Here is a 21,444-nt window from a genome sequence, read left to right as displayed (position 1 = left end):
ACAAAAAATTCCATGGGGTTTATTTTGAAACTTTTATTGTCTTGTGTATGTTGAATACAGAGGCTGGTTGTGAGCAGGCTGAGTTTAGTTTAATGAGGTTTAATTCTCCAATTTAACATCTCAAATTTAGCAGATAATGGTGAAAGCAAAGCAGAAAATCATTAACAAGGTATACTTCCTTCCTTTTCTCTTCATTTTAAGTAATCTCACAATTCTTTAACTACCAAATGGGCAAGATGGGTCTAATGGCCTTGTCTCATTTTTTGCCCGATTGTTACTGGGTTGTCTAATTCAAATGGTCTTCTCACAGAAAAGCCAATGGTATATTTTTACAGTTTGTTTCCTCATTGTTTGTGGATAGTATTTTATTCAACATATACTATAGAGAAATATATAAATTTCTGTATCTCTATATTTAAAGAAGTAAATTCCCTTATATACTGTAGCTGTACCAATTACTACAGTTTTAATCACATTAAGGAGATGTAACTCTCGACAGCCTTCCTGTGTCAGATTGTCAGGAGATATTTATTTCCTCACCCATCAGCAGAAAGGAACATGTAGAGTGAAATTCAAGGGAATGCGACCTTTTCATTTCTGTGATTGAACAATTTCCTCAACGTTTTAATTGCTACCAGCCAAGTCAAAATGCATTTTTGCAGGTCTTTACAATTCTGGTCCTGGAGGGATGGGGTGTCTGCAGATTTTTAATTGAGATAAACCAGCTAGTTACCGGCTTTGCTGGAGCAGTTCAACAGCTTCTCCCAGCTCTTCAGGTGCTGCTGCTTTAAAAAGACCCACAGACCCACCAGGACCAAGATTGGACAACCTCTAGTTTAAAACCTAGAATAATAAGAAATCCCCCTTAAATCAGCTTGTGTCTGCCCTCAACTGTCTCTGGTTGAACAATTGTTAAGAAGTTTCTTGACAGATCATGCTCAACTGAACTGTATCCCTTAATCATCTATTATATCACCATTTTCTGCCACCTAAATGAGGACAGGAAAAAGCATGTTCCTTGTTTCTGCAAGTAACCTGCTATTACAGGCACCCAGGCATAAATCTAGAAGTGCTAGAAAGAAGTAGCACAAATGTACTCTAGGAACAGACACATTTCAGTGTGACTAGGGAAGATTATCTTCGTATTGCACGTTTAATTGAATTAAAGGCCATTTAAAGTGAAATTGGAAGAGAACCCCTATAGTTGACCATAAACCTGTATACATTTCAATCCCTTTGAACCAATTTCCTTTTAAAGGGGTTATTAGAAGTTCTCTGATAAAAACGTTAAAACAATACATTTCCTTATGTGAGACCCTTGCAACAAAACAAAACAAAAATGTAAAACTAGTCCCAGTGTACTCCCCACTTAATTTTTTTTGTTTCTTGAATTATACTGCTGGATTTTCAAGAATTGCTCTTCACCACCTTCAAACCATTAAAGGACAAATTCTCGCTGAGTGGTTTCATTTGTTCATACCCAAATGGCTGCAAATGCACCTTATGACAAACTCTCCAAAAAGACAGGGATGTGAGTTAAATACATGCAAATACACAAATGAAAAGAAACATTAGAAAATTAAAAAAGAGGAAACTGATAAACTCATTGTGGTGTCATATTTAAGGCAGCATTTGTTACTGAGTGCAATACAATTGAGTGAGGGTACAGATTGATAGGGGGATCTTGAGATTATACAACAGTCAATGACAGAGTTGATTTAGCCCAAGTGATGAAACATCATTCCAGCAGGACAATGCACATTTACATGCAGCTCATATAATGGCTTTCTTATGAAAAGAGAATATGACGAGTGCCCCATGGATTAAGGCTCTGCAGGAGACAATTTTCTCCACCTCAATCCCACCAGCACCCACAATATTTTGGACCACTCACTCCTGGGAATATTGTGATGGTGCCTGCCCACTTCAGCAAGAATTCAAGACCATACTGTTTTATTTTATTGCATGCCCTGCACTGTGGCAAAATACCACCCCTACATCCTCATTACCACCTCTCAGAGCCTTTGGGCCATAGGCATATACTGTATAACCAAAGAGCACATGAAACTGCCAATTAGACGATATGTAACATTTTATTATGCTAATGCATGTTTAAACATCCAAAACTGTATAGGTTTTCACAGCCTATTAGAGCTCTAAAAAAGGCCATCTTGGTAACTTTACATAAAAGCCAGTTAACTAAAAAACCCACATATAAATATTTCAATTAGATTACTTCAAGTTACCAAGAATAAAAATAATATCACTAACACTGCCTCCAGGCTTGTATGTCTCTCCTCCAAAATGTGTCTGCAGATACTGACTGTTCCCTTGGATGGGGGCACTGGAGGCCAGAACGCGGAGGATTAATGTTTAAATGTATTCATTATACAATATGCTGTAGAACCCCACCCTCACACAGTATAAGGCAAAAAACACATTCAACCACTGGAGTAAAACTGAAGCTTTAAGACTACTGACCAGGGGGGTATACAATGAATTAAGTCCTCACATTTAAAAAAAATGTTTTTAGTGTTCTGTTTCCAAAGAAACACCTGACATTAAGAACAAGACTAATAAAAGTACTGTGAAAAGCCTCAAAAAAACAATGATACAGGGAGGAGGGAGATAAAGGTGTTAACATCTTCACAGAGATTTTCTGTGGAACTGTTATTAATATGTAAATGGGCTCTTAAAAGAACCTGTTACACAAGCATGTTCACATTCAATCATTTAACTATTCGTTAATTTAGTCAAGGTGAAAAAAGGAAAAAAAACAAACCCATAGCCCTGTTTTTGCAGACTTAGGAGATCAAGACCAGACAGTAAGTGTATCTTATGGAGCTCTGCTTATTTTTGCCAATGGTACACATGGTTTTCTTTCACACTCAAAATTAAAAAATTGCACAGGGAAAAAACCCCACAATTATCCTTATCCTGGAGAGATATTTTGGATGAATGCGTTATTTTTGTGCTGTAACTCTACTTTGAAATGAGATATTTCAAATCAGCCCCTTACTCAACACTGTTTTCTTAAACTGATATGTCTGACGTGTTCAAGTGTTGACAAATAATAAGCGGACTCTGTATCCGACAGTTGATAATGACTTCCCTAAGGTACAGCTGACTTCTTGCAGTTGCAACCCAAAAGGCTGTGCTGTAACTATAACCTCCAAACCATTTATCCTTCAGCTTCCAAGGGCAAATCCATTTGTACTTCAAATTCCAAATACTTCCATTTGGTTTATTTTTCTTCATCATTAGCACCTATCCTGAATGAATTCGTGCAGTTGTTTGTACTTTCCAGTACAAAGACTCAAGACCTATACAAATACATAATTTTCCTCTTTTCCATCCCTAAATTTGTATATAATACGGCTTATCTGAGTGCACCTATGGACTTCTAAAATACCCCTTTTCACTGCAGTCTTTTTGAGTGTTTAAATTCTTCATGTTCCAAAATTATAAGTAAAAGAGTTCTGAACCAAGTTAAACTCACATTGCAGACACTGTCTCTCAGAAGGCAACTGCAAAAGTGAAGGCCACAAGCCTGCCGACTGCAAATGGCATGTCTGGCAATGTGTGGCAAGAACTAACCTTGAGAACCACTTTTAATTTACAGCTAAAGCTTTCCCCTCCACCACACCGTTTTAGATAGAGTACTTGAGCTTTCACAAAAGATCCGTCTACGTTAAAAAAAGAACAGAATCGCCACTTATTTTTGTTACACCCCCCTGATTTAGAACAGCTGACCGCCTGTTTGTTATGTCTGGATTCGCAGCTATGAACCCCATGACTGCAAATGACCTGACCACCACTCTTCTGCCACAGCACAGGCTTTGCAGCCCTGTACTAAAGTTTCAATGCTGAATGGGAGGAAAGCTGCACACGTCACCGACAGCACTGCAGGCTCAAACCTGCGATCAGAGAACTCAACTTGAGCTTGGGTGAGCACCATTCCTGGATGGGTCACTCAGGAGGCCCTACAAAAGATACATCTATAAACATCACAAGACTGCTGGCCTTTGATTGGCGTTTTTTTAACAGCAATTTATTTACTGTCTTAAGGGTAGCCCAACTGAATCATTTTTATAAAACTAATGATTAAAATCAAAATGCCACGAACAGTAACAGGAGGACCGTACTTGAAGTAACTTCCTGTACGTGACACAGGAGGTCTTTGCATTTGAACCATCCTACCAGGCAGTGGTGTCAGGGATTTGAATGCTCTTCCAAGGCAACAGGAAATGAATACACTTTCAATGTGTTTGCATGGGTTTCCTCTGGGTGCTTTGGTGGGTCAATTGGCATTCAGGAACACTGGCCCTGGTGTTTGTATCTGTGTGTCGGCCCTGTGATGGACTGGTTGCTTGCTGGGATACATCCTGGCTCCCCTGCAGCCCTGAATTGGATGAAGTGGTTAGAAAATGGATGGATGAATAGCAGAAATGGTGGACTGTGTTGCAAAACTAGCACAGCACGGCTAAATGGATTTGATTGCATCAGGGGGTCTTCAGCTTTCTGCAAAAAGCACCCAGGTCATTGCACTGGACACTGGTGATCAAGCAAGCACTATCAACAGGAGACACTGCCCCTCAGGAGGTGCGAACTATCCTCTGAGAGAATGTGGGCCTGCATCTCGTCCAAAACATGGGGCATGTCAGCGTATGGCATGATACTTTGTTCCTTCTTGGCTGGTGCTTTGATCCTTTTCCCCAAGTTTTAGAACTAAACATCATTCTATGTGAAAATGATTTACATCATTATTAAATTTAACTTTCATTTTACACTGCGCAAAGTGTCATACAAAAACAAACCACAAAAGCAGCCTCCAGGCTACATTAATCCCACCTTTCTATTCATCACCTTTTTTGATTTATTGACTCAAGAAAAAGTGTTCTATTTCTTCTTTAGAAATTAAATGTGTCCAGACATGACACTGTGCTCAACCCTCCTATGAATAACCAGAAAGAAAACCCATAAACTAAACACTCCACTAAGATATTGTACTTCCGCTTTGAAAATTCACTCCGTCAAACCCAGGTCATGCAAGTTACCTAATTACCCTGTCTTTCTCCTCTGTATATTAACATCTTCTATGCTCTCTCTTCCTCCCCCACACTGCGGCTCTCTTGTATCAAAATAGGAAGTGACAATTTTACATCTCACTTTATTTAACTACACCAAGGCAGGCACAAAAGACTTCATTGTTTTCACAAGTGCAGTGATGTCCCCGACTGGCATTGACTCACCTTTTATATTCCGACAATTTCAAAAATGCATCTGGTGGTTTTGTAGGCATGTTAACAGAAAAGGAGAAAACTCCAGGCAAAACTGAGGACAGAGTGGACCTTTGATACTGTAACCAGTGTTCTGCAACTTTCAAACAAGTTAACACTCAAAAGAAATACCATACTCAGATCTATGTATTTGGTGATGTTTGTTTTAATATGGTGGGGCTCTGTGCAAGTCTAGTGTCCCTAATCTAACTGTGGCTGAGCACGCCAAAAAATCCCTAAACCTGGAGTGAAAATCAACTTCAAAACTACATACCACAACTGACAACTGTCACAAAACACCCCTGAAAATAATCTGAGCACTGAACGTCCAAGGAAAGACTTGTGTTAACAGAGGTCATGGACTGTGAATTAAAATAAACTGCTGTCCTCCCAGGGGTTCAATGCCCACTCCACACAACAAAGTGCTGCTTACTTTGGGACGGTTCCCAAGGCATCTTCCCATTTGAGTGTGGTCTAACCTCTACGCAACAAAATACATATATAGATATATTTTTGAAAAGCGGCTCCATTATTGCAAGACATCCATAAAGGGAGACTTTGTCATACTCTAAAAAAAATCCAACTATTTATGAAGCACATACAGTAGAGACAGAGTACTAGCCCGAACGGACAAAAAGTATGGTGTGTCAATGGACTCCCAGGACATGGGAAAACTTGCCTTAAAGAGCAGTCCAGAGGAATCACAGATCCGTATTATATGAATGGCATCTAATAACCAAGGTGCCAGGTGAAACAACAGTATATTCCATCCATTTTTCATACCTTTGTAGTAGGTCTAATTTCAAATATCTGTTCAATCTCACTCTTAGTACCGCTTTCAAAACACAAGTTACAGCCAATTTGGTGTCTTTATCAGATCTCATTCATTAAAAGCAGAAGGATTTGGTTTATGAAGTTGTAAGCAAAACAATTCACACCATTTTTTTTGTCGTGTTAGTGGAAGAATGCTCCAAACTCGCCAACTGCGTGACATTAACTGCCCTACAGCTGAGTCACGTTCTACTTGTCATAATTTACTTGTGCTCCTTTGTCAGTTTATGATTTTCAAAACAGCACGTGGATAATTTAAAGGATAAATTACCCATAACGGATAATATTTAGGGAGTCACATCACAGTATCACAGTCACAAACATAGCACAGATGAGACCAGTTTGGTTCTCTTGTCTTGTACTTTCTTCTCAAGGTCTCGCTAATACTCATGTTTCAATTATTTTTATTACAAATTAAGGTATTTAAACACACAGAAACATTCATATTCTACTGCACAATTTAACAAGATACAGTCAAATTACAAAGCAATTCTTATGACATTTGAAAATCATAGTTGTAAAGGAGATTTTTTTACAAAGAGCACATATGCACACTTCCAACTTGGTAAGAAACTCCATGCACGTGACTTAGGACATTTTGCTCTGAAATAATGAGGCGAGTGTGAAGTTTTTATAAACCACTGGCCAAGACCAAAGTGGTGTTTGCAAATGGTGAACAAAGGGTTTAAAAAAAATGGCTGCAAAGAATCATTAATAGCTTCATACAGTACTGTCCCTGTCTTTATGAAGCTCTGTTGCAAACAGACACAAGTAGAACTGCACAGTACTTTAAGCAATGCTACCTGGACTAAACAAGTATTGACAAAAAAACAAAAAAATTGAACAAATGAATAAAAATGCTGTATAAAAGGAAATTTTGACTAAAACCCTGTTTACAGTCTTTTGTTCCAGAACTTATTAGGAGAAACCTAAAAGGTCTTCATGGCAAAAAAGCCTTATATTTTGGTGATGATTTGATAAAAATAAAAGTAACGCGGTACAGAACTTACAACACACTTCAAGAAAAAGCTTGCATTTATGTTATCTGACAAACAGGACAGAGACATCTGGAAAAACCAGACATTACCAATTGTATGGGTCCTGCTCATTAGAGTCCAAAATGGCGGATAATGAGTAGGAACTCCCACAGAGAGAGAGCTATTACCACTCCATTAACTCACAAGTTCAAAATCAGACAAATGTGAGTGGCGCATTTTAGCTACAAATAAAGCTTGACAGGAAAAAATGCAACTATTTTAACCCTGCATGAACTAACTTTGGAGGGGGGGGAAAGTCTTCCTATTCATGATAAAAGAAAGACAAATTTGTCTCCAAAATCTAATGACGGGGCCAAGATATATTTTACAGCTATGATAACCCTTTTTCTTATATTTAAACATACACCCCCACACACATATATATAGTTCAGTATGTAAACTTCTTAATTACAATTACTAAAGGGACACACTGTGAAGTACAGGGAATTTTTCAAAACATTATCGTTATGTAAGCTGAATAACTCTAGAAGTACAAGAGAAAATTTATGTATTTTTTACTATCGTACATTTGGTAAAAAAGCTCCAGTTTACTCAACAAGTGGCAGACATTTTGCAGAAACAAACTTTATAAGTTCAGTCATCTCGTAAATGATGCAGTGGTAGAAAAGGCTCCCCTCAAGTAACTTAATAAAATTACTCAACACTACAAGAGCAGCTGCGACAATGAATCCACATTTAAAACATATGCTAGAAATATGTTATAGACCATAAATGGTACAAGAAAATAATGAGGACAAAGGTATATATCTGAAATTCTGAGTTCAAGATGGTCGTAGCCTTTGTTTGCAATCTTTATGCTTTTAAATAAAAAACTTGCTGTTTTGATATCATAATTCTGAAACAGTGTAATGTTTCCTTCAGCCCTGATAGTATATTTTAATTTCCAATGACCCTATGTCTATAATGTCAAACACCAAGTCATGGTTAATGGGTCTGTGTCTCTCCATTTTGTTTTTCCATCCTGTTACCAACATAAGTTAATTTCTTGCCCTTGAAATCATTCTGATACTTAAATGCTCTAAATAAATGTAACATTGTTAAATAAAACAGAAAACTAACAGTCTGCCTGAATTCAGAAAGTCCATTCTTCAGAGTACACGTTTGTTGGGACTTGTGTTTCACATAATTTTCCCCATCCAGAACGTACTTTAAAAAGTATTCTTCATAACTAAAGGAAACTGAAGATATTTCCTGAATAATACAGAAGGGCAAAATAACTTAAATCTTCCGACAGTCAAGCACATACTCTACCCTTAAAATGTATGCCATACAATGGTAACAACTGAAAAATTCCCACATCTTAAACAGCAACTTGTATACTTAAACATTTTACATTTTATGCTTTTTAATAGCGTACAGTTGATTAAAATTGTATATTCAGCCATAAAACCATAAAAATCTATTAAAAACATCAGTGCTACACTTTCATACCAGCTAAATCAAATGTCACTGGATGTGCATAAATGCCATTACAATTTTATTATATTTCAAATACCATAATATCATACACTTAACAGAATACATACGGTCTGTCCCTGGTGGAGAAAAAACTCGATAATTTTCATTATTACTAGCTTCACAATATTACTAACTAAACTTCCTTGAACGTCTTAAAGTAAAAATAAAGTGTGCATTATTTGTTTTTCTTCTATATTTCAGATTATAGCATTTTCATTAAGACAGATAAATACTGTATTCTGTTAAATGTGTAATATATACAAATAGGCATTTGTCATTCCAGATCAATGGGACTACTGAAACATCCTACAACCATATGATGTATTGTAATCATAAACTATCTTATCACAGGTCTAAAGTTATATCAATAGGCATTATGACATCTATATTTTAAGACTAAAAACGGAAAATTTGCATATCAATAGATTAATTAAACAATTTGTTAATTAATTGTGTATCATTATATAAAATATTACAGAGTTAGTAATATTATTATGTATTAGACAACTAATATGAGTAGTATAAAAGAATAGACAATTTTAGCTAACAAATTTGTTTTTTTGTAGTGTTTTATGATAAACATCACTACCCTTAACGTGGGCATAATTCTGCTAGGTTTTTATGTCTTTAAATGTTTTACTCACTCTCACAGGACACACAACTGCTAGGATAAGGAGACCATTGTTATGTTCTAGGTTTAACAATGTGTGATATTCAGTTTAATTGCACCTGAAATGATATATTGTAAGGTGTAATAGCTGCTTTGACGTTCTTGAGTGCATTAGTATAAAATAAAAGCAGTCTGCTGAAATGATCAGTTAAACCTCAGTAACTTCAAGACATACAGCTCTCCAGTAAAATGTATTATTCAAATACAGAATCTATAAGTGCGAGCCTTTGCTCCAAGCATAATGGACTCTGGCACAGGAAGGTTAAAACAGCTGCCCTGCTGCTCTTTCTCCCATCAAAGCAGGTTAAAAGGATTCTCGGTTTACTGAGCGGAGACCGTCGGTGCTTCAGAGATGTCACCTAATAAAGGTCACAGCTTTAGACGTCAGGGAAGCTGAAAGACAGCCCCTTCCATGCCAACCAACAGTCCTCACAAAACCAGAGTAAACCCTCAACTTAACAGCATGACAGTCGCACCAGCAATCTCAGGAAAAAAAAAACAACAAATTGTGGTGCAATAATTCTCAATCTGCAATGGAAAAACAAATACATATGCTGAACATCAAAAGACTCAAATCACTTATAACTACAACACATGCACAAGTTTTAATTTTTCTAATAACCTTTCTGTAGCAGGTTCATTACCATTTGAATGAACGGTCATAACATGTATGTACATTCATTATGCTGACATCACAAGGGCTGATCAACAGGGGTACAACTGTGAAAGTCACAGGGTAAGTGTTTGTGTGGCCACCCGTGGAGGCAAGACAAGCTGTGTACAGTATCTGCACTGCATGCTTTGCTCTGGGGTTGAAGATGCTGTCTTGTGGGATTCAATCTCATTCCCCTAGTAGACACTGGACAAGCATGTGCCTGTTAACTGGTCTATGAGCCACTTTGCTTCCCAACAAATTCCACAGATGTTCAATGGGGCTCAAAACTAGTAAGGAGGGTATCCTTATGCTATTAGTCACTGCAAGTGGGAGGTCTATAGCAACTAGACACTCCTGACCAGACCATTATATTTGGGCTTCCCCATCAATGGCTTCACAATTGATGAAGTATGAAATACAGAACTATATTCAATTTACAAAACCTTTGCTTTGATTACTAAACAAAAGTTCAACTGATGATACTTAGTAAGAGATTTGGTTATCATACGTAAGATGTGGTGCGGATACAAACAAGGTGCTGACATTTTGTTTTTGTGGCATAAGCATGTTATGTTAAATTGTTGTGGTTTCATGCCATTCAACCACAACCAAACAACATATTAACTTCAGATTATTTCTCCTGATTTCTTCCAGGCCAACTAAATTATGCTAGCTTAATACCGTTCAAATGCATTTAGATGAATACCTCCCACACCTTTTTGGCAATCCCATGTTATAGAAATAAAAGAAGGAAATGTTATACACACAGCACTTCAGAGTTCCCTATGTCAAAACCAAACTGACCACAAAGACCTTGACTTCTTTTCCTTAATTATAAGGTTCTTGTAAAAGTACTCACCTGTACCACTTCTATTCCTCTCTTCCTGTGAAAAAAAGAAAAAAATTAAATGAATTTCCAAACCCATATCAGAAAAATACTCTTAAGAACTTTGCAAGATGAGACTTCCAAAATCACTTGAGAGAAAAAGGAAATTTAACATCCATTTACAAATAAGAACAATTGCTCTTTGACAAAAAACAAAGTACCACAAATCAAAAATAGAGAAAAATGCATTACCAGTGTAGACCCAAATAGTCACTGCAGAAGTAAGTTTGTTGAAATGCCAAGAGGAATCTAGCATGCTTCTACAAAAGCTTACATCCTTTCTAAAGGGTAGAGAAATGTCAGTGTCTAGTGTTAGAACAGAGGGAGCTCTTTCTCTGCCGTAAATAAGACCCCTTTATAACTCACTTAGTTTTGCCCAACAAAAGCTAGATTTACTGTACCATAATCATAAAACAATGTACATTCCTTGGAACAATGTAGGCTAATTAAAAATTCCATGTTAATAACCACTTAAAAAGATGTAAACAAAGGGACATATGTTAAACATGAACTTACAATGATTCAAGAAATGCTTAGGTATTTTAATTTTCTATGTGGTATGCAAACCACTGTAAAGAAAGAACTTGGCATGCATTTAGTACACTAGTATACTGTAAAAATGTATGTTGTATTACATCAAAAAAAGCTATGTAAAATAGAAAATGTAACCTGATTTCATTCATTCCTGACAGGCATGTTTGTCACCTAAAAAGGCCAGTCTGCACATAAACCATAATTCCAAACATTTTAAGATGATTTAGGTGTTAAAATGCCCTTGGTTTGAACTTTTCTCCATTAGTGATAATAAAAATTATTCCTTCCACCAGTGAGACTGCACTGATTTATAAACTTTATTTGCTCACAACAGACTTGCCTGCAACAAAGTGCTGAAAAAAATCTTGAGCTTAAAAAACAAAATAAAAACCAAGCTGTGTCAGTGCTAAAAACCATCATGATGTTCTATTCTTCTGCATCTTGCATACAACATTACTAAACAAGCAGCTCAAAGAATAAAAAGTAGGAATTGGATATGGAAATCAGAAAGAATTAGTCTACTACAGGCAATGTCCAGCCATTCAGTCCACAGGCAGATTTTTCAGGAGGACAGGATATTTTAGGCACTGGGTATAGATCAGGTAGGATCTATGAGAGTTTAGGATTAAGAAATGGATGAATTTCTCTGACCAACTGGCTTCTTGATTTTACAGTGGAATGGAATTGCAGGATGAAAAGTAGTGATTGTTGGGTGTTGGATATTTAACAGCTGCTATAAATAGGAATGGATTTTAAGATTTGGAACGGATGGATATTTCAGAAAAAATGACTACAGCAAAAACAATCATCATTCACACGCTACTAATGTTTCTGAAGCTTACATACATTTATCCAAACAACTGCTTCAGAATAGTTACTCTGTCTCCAAAGCTGAAAATCAGTTACTTCTGAAAGCAAAAGAGAGGGAGAAAGGAATAGAGAGGCAGCTTAGCAAAAGGGTTACTTAGCAACCCAAAAACTTAGCAGAATTCAACTCTCTAGCTGTTGAATAACAGTCTTTAGGTTGCTGACAGCAAACCCAAGAAGTTCAGAACGTTAAAATAAATGAAAAGAGCTGCATTACAGTATAGCTTCAGATACCACAGAATGGTTGTTTTTTAATCTGGAATGTGAAGTTAGCTTTGTTTTCCTCCTCGGTCTGAAATTATCATTTGCCAGGGGATATGGCTTGACTACTACAACTATCAATTTTTATTTCCATCATACAGACAAATTTGAACAGCAATGTAATCTACCCCCAAAAGAATACCACCCACGTAGAGACAACTGGACTACTGAATTTAGACTAAAGAGCCATTTGATAACTTCCAAGAAAATGAGCATTGTATTTGGTCTCTGTACAGCACTTTATTTTTAAGTCATTGCTACTGCTAACAGATGAATACTGTTGATGTTTCACTGTCTATCTAACACTGACTATCAATCTGATATCTTCTTCATGCATTCAACACCAACACATTCATTTTGCTGTCCAAAAAAATGGAAAATTACATTAAAATAAGAAGACTAATACATTGCAAAAATCCCTTCTGCTATTTCCTAGATCCTACTGAAGGAACCTGCAAGATATTAAAGCTTTCATCCTGGGATTCATCTAAATCACACTTATGTCCAAAAAGTAAAGAAAGAGTAAAATCTCAATTAAATGTAAACAAAAAGATCTTTTAGTACCCAAAGTTAGCATATCTTATTCAGTTTGGGTGTTCTAGAGAGTAAGGCAACACATTAATGGTTCTGAGTGTTATCACTGCTTAATTTTATTGAGCGGTACTAGTTTCTCCAGTTAAATGCACAAAGGGACTGATGGCTAATGTACAGCAGTCAGGTACTGTTGTGTAAACTCCCGTCTGTACTATCCCCAACTACTGAACACAGCAGTTTTATTTATTTCAGGTTTTTCCCTTAGTGGGCATTTAATACTGTAGTGTTAGGTCTGCTAGTATTTTAAAATATGTAAGACCATGGGACCTTAAAGTTTTCACTGTGCCTAAAATATTTGCCTTTGCCAAGCTGATGTTTTTCCAAAGGTTCTCTTTCCTAGACCTCACCAGTTCTGAACTTAATTTTAATAAACGTTTTGTGGGCTTCCTCGTCTTCCGACAAACTGCTGGCTATGCCGAAAGAGGAAACCTTGATGATGAAGTCTTTTTACACTTTACCAAACAACTATGGCAACTGGCAAGGCCCAGTGTCAACATACCAGACACTTCTTCAAGCTCCAGATCGCTGTCCCCTCTCAGTCTCTCAGTAAGAACTGAGTATGGGAGGCAAGGTAAGGCAAGGCAAAACTGGGATCAGATGTTGATTTGAACTAAGCTGATTCAAACATAGTATATGAACCTGGGTCCTCGAAATGTAAACTGAATAGCACTTCTAAATATTTAAAATTCAAGAGCAGGTATCTTTCAGGATTATGGTGGCTTTTAAAAGTAAACAATCTGCTATGAAATGTGGAAATGCAAAAATTAATTAGCTCTGGTAAAGAACCCAGAAATGTATCCTTTGCAGGAAACATGTATAAGACTGTCAATGATCAAAGTTGGCAGGTATAGGGCTCATCATGTGGTAAGCTATCTGTAGCTCATCACTGACTTAATATATACAAAGAGAATTCTGATTTCAATTAAGATGGCTGTGCTTTCTTGCACTGTTAAACCTTCAGAGCTAATTTATATTTTCACAATTAACAAATATTTAATTTCTACAATAACATACACTAAAAAGGGTAATTGTTTTTCCCTGGCTCCATCTACATTGGGAATTGATGCACTGTAACTGAATGCCATGCCAAAGCAATCTGCTACGTAAATCTGATGCGTCTGTTAAAATCTGCAAGACTTTAGGATACATATAGTGCTATGTGTGTTCCTAACAATATAAAGCATTTAACAGTTCTCCAGAATTTTTTTAGAAAAAAAGAAATTGAAGTAAAAATCAATTTTTTACACTTGAATAAATTGGAGCTACACTGGTGAAATTATTCACTGTTATAATTTAAAATGCAAGAGGAAATGTTTGGGAAAATAATATACTGTGTATAGTATATACATTAGCAAGTAAGTTAAATAAAAAGTACATAAAAATAAAGACAATTATCAAAAAAATGAAATCAGACATTTAATTATTTTCCACACACAATTTGGTGGTAAACAAGTACAAAAAATAAAAAGGATTTCTTCTGGACTTTGATTCTCCTAATTTTGATTGTAACATCAGAAAAAAGATGTGCTGAAAACAGATGATTTTGAGGACCTAGAACTTGCAACCAAGTGTGTATTCAATTTGTGGAGTCACAAGGAGGTTTTTTATTGTTTTGAAAGAAGAAAATTTTACATTTGTAAATGACATAACTGTCTGTGAATCTGGAGCCCCACTGATGCTTTCATTTACAACCAAACTGTGGAATGTGTTTACTAAATGACAGCAATTTCAAAATGCAACTGCCCAGGGAACCCCATGCCAGTTGGTGAATGAGTACCTCTGGGCAGGCTTTATTCCAGACAAGAGCTGTTTTTTTTTTCCCCAAATGTCAATAACAGTAACACTGGGCCAGAGTCAAGTACAGACAGGCTCGGTGTCTATATACTGTACAAGAGTTTTCAGCCATATAGTATACTGGGGGGGCTTACAAAAATTTCCGTTTAATTTAATGGCAGGACATCAACCTGTACTTCATGCAAGTATAGAAATTTGGTTATGTGTGGGCTGCTTTTAACACAGATACATAGAAACACAAAAACAAAAAACACACAAAAGCATGTAACATTGCTGGGATTCCACTAAGCTCCAGAGCCTGACGTAATGTAGTATTAAAAGTGGAAGAAGCTGTACAGAGTGTGTTGTGCTGACTACAAATTTCTGGACAAAACAAAAACTCTACAAAACTATAATCCTCGGGTGGGGGGGAGTAGTAGTGTGGGCTGCTTTTAACACAGACACATAGAAACACAAAAACAAAAAACACACAAAAGCATGTAACATTGCTGGGATTCCACTAAGCTCCAGAGCCTGACGTAATGTAGTATTAAAAGTGGAAGAAGCAGTACAGAGTGTGTTGTGCTGACTACAAATTTCTGGACAAAACAAAAACTCTACAAAACTATAATCCTCGGGTTGGGGGAGTGGTGTGAGTCATCCCCTTCTCCATATCTCTAGTTCAATTCAGAAATGCCTTTCCCTGGCTTTTCCATTAAAAACAGGATAGCTATAAACCCATTCAGTGTATGGAGTGGACCAGTCTACTGTCACTTGATGTCACAGTTATTGTAAGGCATGTAAGGGGTTTCTATAGTACAGGGTTTCCTTGGATACAAAACATTGCAGCTGAACAGCTGCTGTAAATGGGTCTTGTTCCCTTTCATTTAAAATAAAGCACATTTGAACACCATCTCTTCCATTCATTACATTCTGTATGGAGAACCACTGCTTTCTTTTGAACCTTATTGAACATTATTTGTTTTAACGCAGCAGAAAAACAAAACGTTCTGTGCACATTCGCAGAAGCTCTGCAGAGAGCAGATGTGAAGGTTTAGATTTTTACTTTTTTTACTGGTCCACAACAGTGCAACAAACTGTAGTACAGACCTCCCAATGAAAACCACATCAGAATGAAGTAAAAATAAAAGTTAAACTGCTGCAACTTCATTAAATGCATTCCTGGAAAATAAATGTTAAAAAATTAATAAAAGTAAATTGCCTTTCCAAGGGTGTTAAAGACAAGTTTTATTTACATCCATGCTATGGTAAAATACAAACTTTGTCAGCACTTTGGCTTAACCCAAGGTCTAATTTGTTTAAAACCTCCAAATACACACAAGAGACACAACATTCTTCATCACAGACATGTCAGCTTCCTGCTTGTGGTTTTAAGACATTAACACACAAAAGACCTAGGTTGCTCCCTGCTAATAAATTATTTCAGACTGTTAACTGAATTCAAATACTGACCAGTGAAGTGATCTGGTAATTAATCTAGTATCGTACATGAGTTCAATACAAAGACTTTAAGAGAAACATTAACTTAAAGCTGTTCAGATTGAGATAGCCATTACAAATACATGCTTCATTTATTAAAACCATTATAAAATGTCCTTGCAAATGATAGTCAATTTAAATAATAAGTAGTTTATGGGTGACAGTGCTGCAGTGGTTAGCCCTGATCCCAGTTCCAGACCTGGCGTACTATCTGCATAAAGTTTATTCTCTCTGCATTCCAGTGGGTTTCCTCCCACAATCCAAAAACATACTGGTAGGTTAGTTGGCTTCCTGGAAAACTGGCCATGCTGTAAGTGTGTGCACATCTGTGTCAACTTGCGATGGACTGGCGTTCAACCCAGGGTGTACCCTGCCTTGTACCATTGCTTGGGCTCCCCTGTGACTCTGAACTGGAAGAAGTAGTTAACAAATGGATGGCTGGATTTAGTTTAGCCATAAGCACATGGATATTCCCACATTCAAAATAAACTACTGTTATACTTTCTTATTTTAACAATTAAGAAAGGTTGCCGAGGCAGACATGTTCAAACATGTAACATTGTTGGCACTCATTCCCATCAGATGTCACTACACTGCAGGGAGGCCAGACACTGTCAAAAACACTTATGCTCCATCTACAGATGTGTTAGAAAAGGGAATATGCCTTCAAGAGATGGAGAGGAAAGAAAGAAAAAACATTGTGCTGTTAGATTTCTAGTGTGGAAATTATCGAACAACGTACTTATTGGAGTTGTTCCAAAAACAATTTTAATTGTGTTTTTTTTCCTGTATGTGAATAACACTAGTCAGTTGTTGCTTTTACATGTTATGTCTGTAGTATGTATGAAAGTGTGGCTTAACTATGGACTGTAACACAATCGGGGGAAAAAAGTCAGTGAGAGAGTGGCAATATACTGTAGTCATAAGAAAGTAAAGCACTAATTACAAACATTTAATTTACATTTAAGGACCAGAAGCATAATGCACTAATCAATTTACTAATCTGAGTTCTGTATTGCATGTATGCTGCTGATGTACAAAACACGTGCAGTTGTCATGGCCATAGTCTTAATTTTCTATTTTTACTGGGGGATGTGACACCTGCATCTGGATAATGAAGTTGAACTCTTATTTCCTATTCAGACCCGAAGATAATACTAATTTAATGACATTTCTTACCAGTATACCGAGTGTATGTTACAGTAAGAAAAGGAAATCTGGTATTTCACAAAATCCCTAAAGCTATAAGTAAATATGCTTAATCCCTGGTTAAATCTTTAAGGATTTTGTGCAATCCCTGTTTCATGATCTAACAATCCCATGTATAAATGGATGCACCTTGAGATGTGCTTGTACATATATTCTGAGCTTCCATGGCAATCTTTAATTTCAAAGCAGACTGTTGCATGTCAAGTGAAGTTGCTTGTATACAAATAACTAGACTTTCAACTTTTCGAACTCAGCTTTGCTCATCGGGCAGTGCAGTGGCTCTGTGGCTAAGGATCTGCACCTGTGGCTGAAAGGTCACTGGTTAGAATCCCACAGCTGGAGGAGGAATCCTACTCCGTTGGGCCCTTGAGCAAGGCCCTTAACGCCAGCTGCTCCAGGGGTGCGGTATTAATGGCTGACCCTGCGCTCTGACCCCAAGCTTCTCTCCCTGTCTGTATGTCTCATGGAGAGCAAGTTGGGGTATGCAAAAAGATAAATTCCTAATACAAGAAATACTCCGTGTTTGTTCCCCCCAACGTCCTAAGGCTTCCCTGGTGAAGCGCACTCACAAGAACACATTTCCGAAGGGAGGCCATGCTGCACATACTGACCGCTCACACCCAGCTGGGCAGGAGTCAGTGTCAGGACACTCTGGGATTCACTAAAAGGCATAGACACAGGCTAAGGAGGCTGTGAGGTTTCTGGCATATTGGCACAGTGCCTTCATGCAGGTGTTTTCAAATAGCTCATTACACAACAAACAAGGTCAAGCAAAGATATTTTATATTTTAATGTCAAAGTAGTCTCTATGGGGTCTTCAAGGTACTGTTGGGAGAGCCACAAAGAAATGTATGCAAATACATGCATTAAAAGTTTGAATTGAATTGAAATAGCATATGAAAGCTCTACCCCTGGAGTTTTTCCAGCTAGTTATGGATAGGAATTCCTTCTTGTTTTCCACAGACAGCATGCAGCAAACTTGCAATGCTTTGTACTGTGAATGGAAGGATTAAAAAAAACTGCACATTGTTTCATCCAGTCAGAAATGTCCAAGTACGGAGTCTAGGCCAATCTCTCAATAACACGCAATTGAATCGCTGTGAGGGATGTGATGTCATTGTCCTCACTATTACAAAGGTAAGAGGGAAAGATTCAGGAGAGAGGTGGAAGTGAGTGCAATGAAGTTATGGACTGATTTAATGTTTTAAGTTTTAGTCAAAAAAGATTCTCTTCAGTCATTTAAACTGTAACAGGCACAACTACTTCTGAAGTTTTGTGGTTTTCTTGCTTGCTAGCATTACATGAAAATACAACTATTGCCCGTTCCATTATTCTTCTCTTACCAAAACAAAACCCATCTGCATGCCTTCTCATAGTGCTTAATTCAGGCGTGCCTCACCTTAATCAGGTTTTACGCATGAAATTTGTGGGATGGATGATTGTTCTAAATAATATAATTATGATTTTACCTATTGTTAAGAAAGATTTTTAATTCTGAAGTCTGCATTAAAATGCCTGTCAGAAAGCATCAGTGTTTTTTTTTTATGTTTTCACTGGAATTAAAATAAGGTGATTTCCTAAAAGAGAAACATGAAAAACATAAAAATGGTCTTGATAAATGCTGCCATATAGTAGGGAAAGCCCTTTGCTGGAAATCAGACGGAGATAAATTAAGAAGAATCATAATTTTTATTATTTGTATTTATATTATACATCACTGACCAGGGTTTATTCGTGGATTGATCATTTAAACATTTTTACATTTCCTGCAGTGGAATACTAAAGAGAACTTCATTCCAAGTAGAGAGAGTCCACTGTTTTAGTGTTTAAAACCAGGACAAGCTTAAAATCAGAAAAAATACATATATTGTCAGTGTTGATTTTCTCTTCATCTTTCTTTAAACAGACAAAATGAGTCAAAAAGATGAAATCCCAATTTTTCAGCAAATTCAACTGTTTTAGGGGGAAAAAGAAACAAAACGAAGATCCAGCAGTGTGTAAAATGTCAGAATAAAAACATGTCGCTGTCACATATATGACACATCTGCAGGCTTTTCACACTTCATAGCATGAAGAAAGTTCATTTATAAACCAACAGCTTTTTTCTTTCCTCAAATGCTAACTAGCTTCTGTTGCAAAACAAAACTCCTGATAAACACTCTCCATACAACAAATGAAATGCCCATTGTCTCAGCATTTGTTGTGTGAGGAGCCTGTATTTATAAACAGAAATAAGAAGTGGCACAGCAATAAGAAAATATTTAATGTACGAGTACCTGCAAGTCAATTTGGTGTGTTAGTAGCAGGAAATATGTAGCCAATGATTTCCCAAATAGTAAAAATACTTGTAATGGCTGTTATGTTTCAGGTATTGTATTTTTCACGCTATTCTGGAAATGTAATTATACCATCACCTTACAGTAACGTAAGAAAAATTATACACAAGAGGAGGCCACTCTTCCCATGTAGTTCATTTGGTTGCTAGTAGCCAATTGATCCAACCGGTTGGGCATGAGCTTTGCATTTCACCTAAGGACATCCCCAGACAGTCCTCTTCATTGCCATAAATGTGACATTGTCAGTAACTGGTCTGTTCTGGTTTGTTCTTTGTGTGTTCTGGACTGTGAGTAACTCTTCTTAGTGCACTTCTCACTGTACTGATTGTATTGTATGCATTGTATTATTATTAGTGTATCATTCATTACACTGTGGCTGTGCTGTCTGTGTTAAGCTGCTGTTGCACTGCAATTTCCCTCACGGTATCAATAAAGTATCTATCAAAGTACCCTCAGCTAAAGCTGATCTGCAATCTTCACACTGAAGTTTTTTTGGGGGGGAATATCACCAATGTCAACTTCCAAAATAAAAGCATGCTGCCCTATGTCAGTCAGACATTTCTTTAAAATGAAACCTTACCATTACACTTCTTTTTTGAAGGAATACCATCGAAAACATACCGAGATGCTGCCGAGCTCCTTGGGCACCCACATCTTTTGTCAAGCGCAGCGATACAGGGGTATTCAAGATTTTGTAATATCTCAAGTTGGAGTTGAAAAACAGTACTGTGATGATGAGTCCCTAGCACCATTCCACAGGATGGTACGCTACAGTAAAGACAAATTTTGCAGTTTATTTGGCAAACTCTATATAAAGGCTATATATGCCAAACCATTTAGAGCACAACATACATTTTTCTGATCTTGTGCAAGTAGCCCAAGCTGTGGCTCACCTCAGTCACAGGAAGGCTAAACAACATATGTACTTCAACAGAACGGAAGAGAAGCTGGTTAGCATTGCAGCCTCACAGCGCTGGGGCCCTGGGTTCAATTCTGGATACTCTCTGCATGGGGTCTGTATGTTTCATGTGAAAACAGGGAGGTTTCCCCCACAAGTCCAAAGACAGGTTAGCTAAGTTAACTGGCTTCTGGGAAAACTGGCCCTGGTGTGAGCGTGTGCATATCGGTGTTTGTGTCCGCCCTGTGATGGGCCGGCGTCCCACCCAGGGTATATCTTGCCTTGTGCCTGCTGCTTGCTAGAACAGGCTCTGGCTCCCCTGCCACCTCGTATTGCTAAGAAAATGGATGGACGGAAGAGAAGCAAAGTTTTAGGCTTATGCCCATGCCGGTGGGAATGTTCCCTACACAGGGAAGTGCCTATGTAGTTCATATTCGCTTTATCTGAACTGTTGTGTTTCCACACAGCTGCAGAAATGCAGTGGGGCTACTGCACTTCCCAAGCAGAAGGCTTCAGCACTGCAAAACACTCAGTTCCAGGGTTATCATAAAGGATTAGCATGTAATCCACAGGAAATAATTAATCTGTGCTGGTGCATTCAGGTTGTTTTGCGGGCACACAGCACTGGGCGACAT

The 21,444-nt window shown here is 37.4% G+C and overlaps 1 protein-coding gene across 2 annotated transcripts in view; it reads right to left on the bottom strand.

Annotated features, from left to right (window-relative positions):
• The window catches only part of itpk1a (inositol-tetrakisphosphate 1-kinase a), an 85,884-nt gene that overhangs the window by 57,914 nt on the left and 6,526 nt on the right, over positions 1 to 21,444 (bottom strand). For both annotated transcript variants that reach the window (XM_088924539.1, XM_088924541.1), the window contains exon 3: positions 10,811 to 10,835. In XM_088924539.1, the coding sequence (XP_088780665.1) occupies positions 10,811 to 10,835 (25 nt within the window). The remainder of the gene's footprint in view (positions 1 to 10,810; positions 10,836 to 21,444) is intronic.

This window comes from Atractosteus spatula, chromosome 9 (assembly GCF_055471065.1).
Source record: "Atractosteus spatula isolate fAtrSpa1 chromosome 9, fAtrSpa1.hap1, whole genome shotgun sequence".
Taxonomy (NCBI): Eukaryota; Metazoa; Chordata; class Actinopteri; order Semionotiformes; family Lepisosteidae; genus Atractosteus; species Atractosteus spatula.
This window is presented reverse-complemented; position numbering and strand designations above follow the sequence as displayed.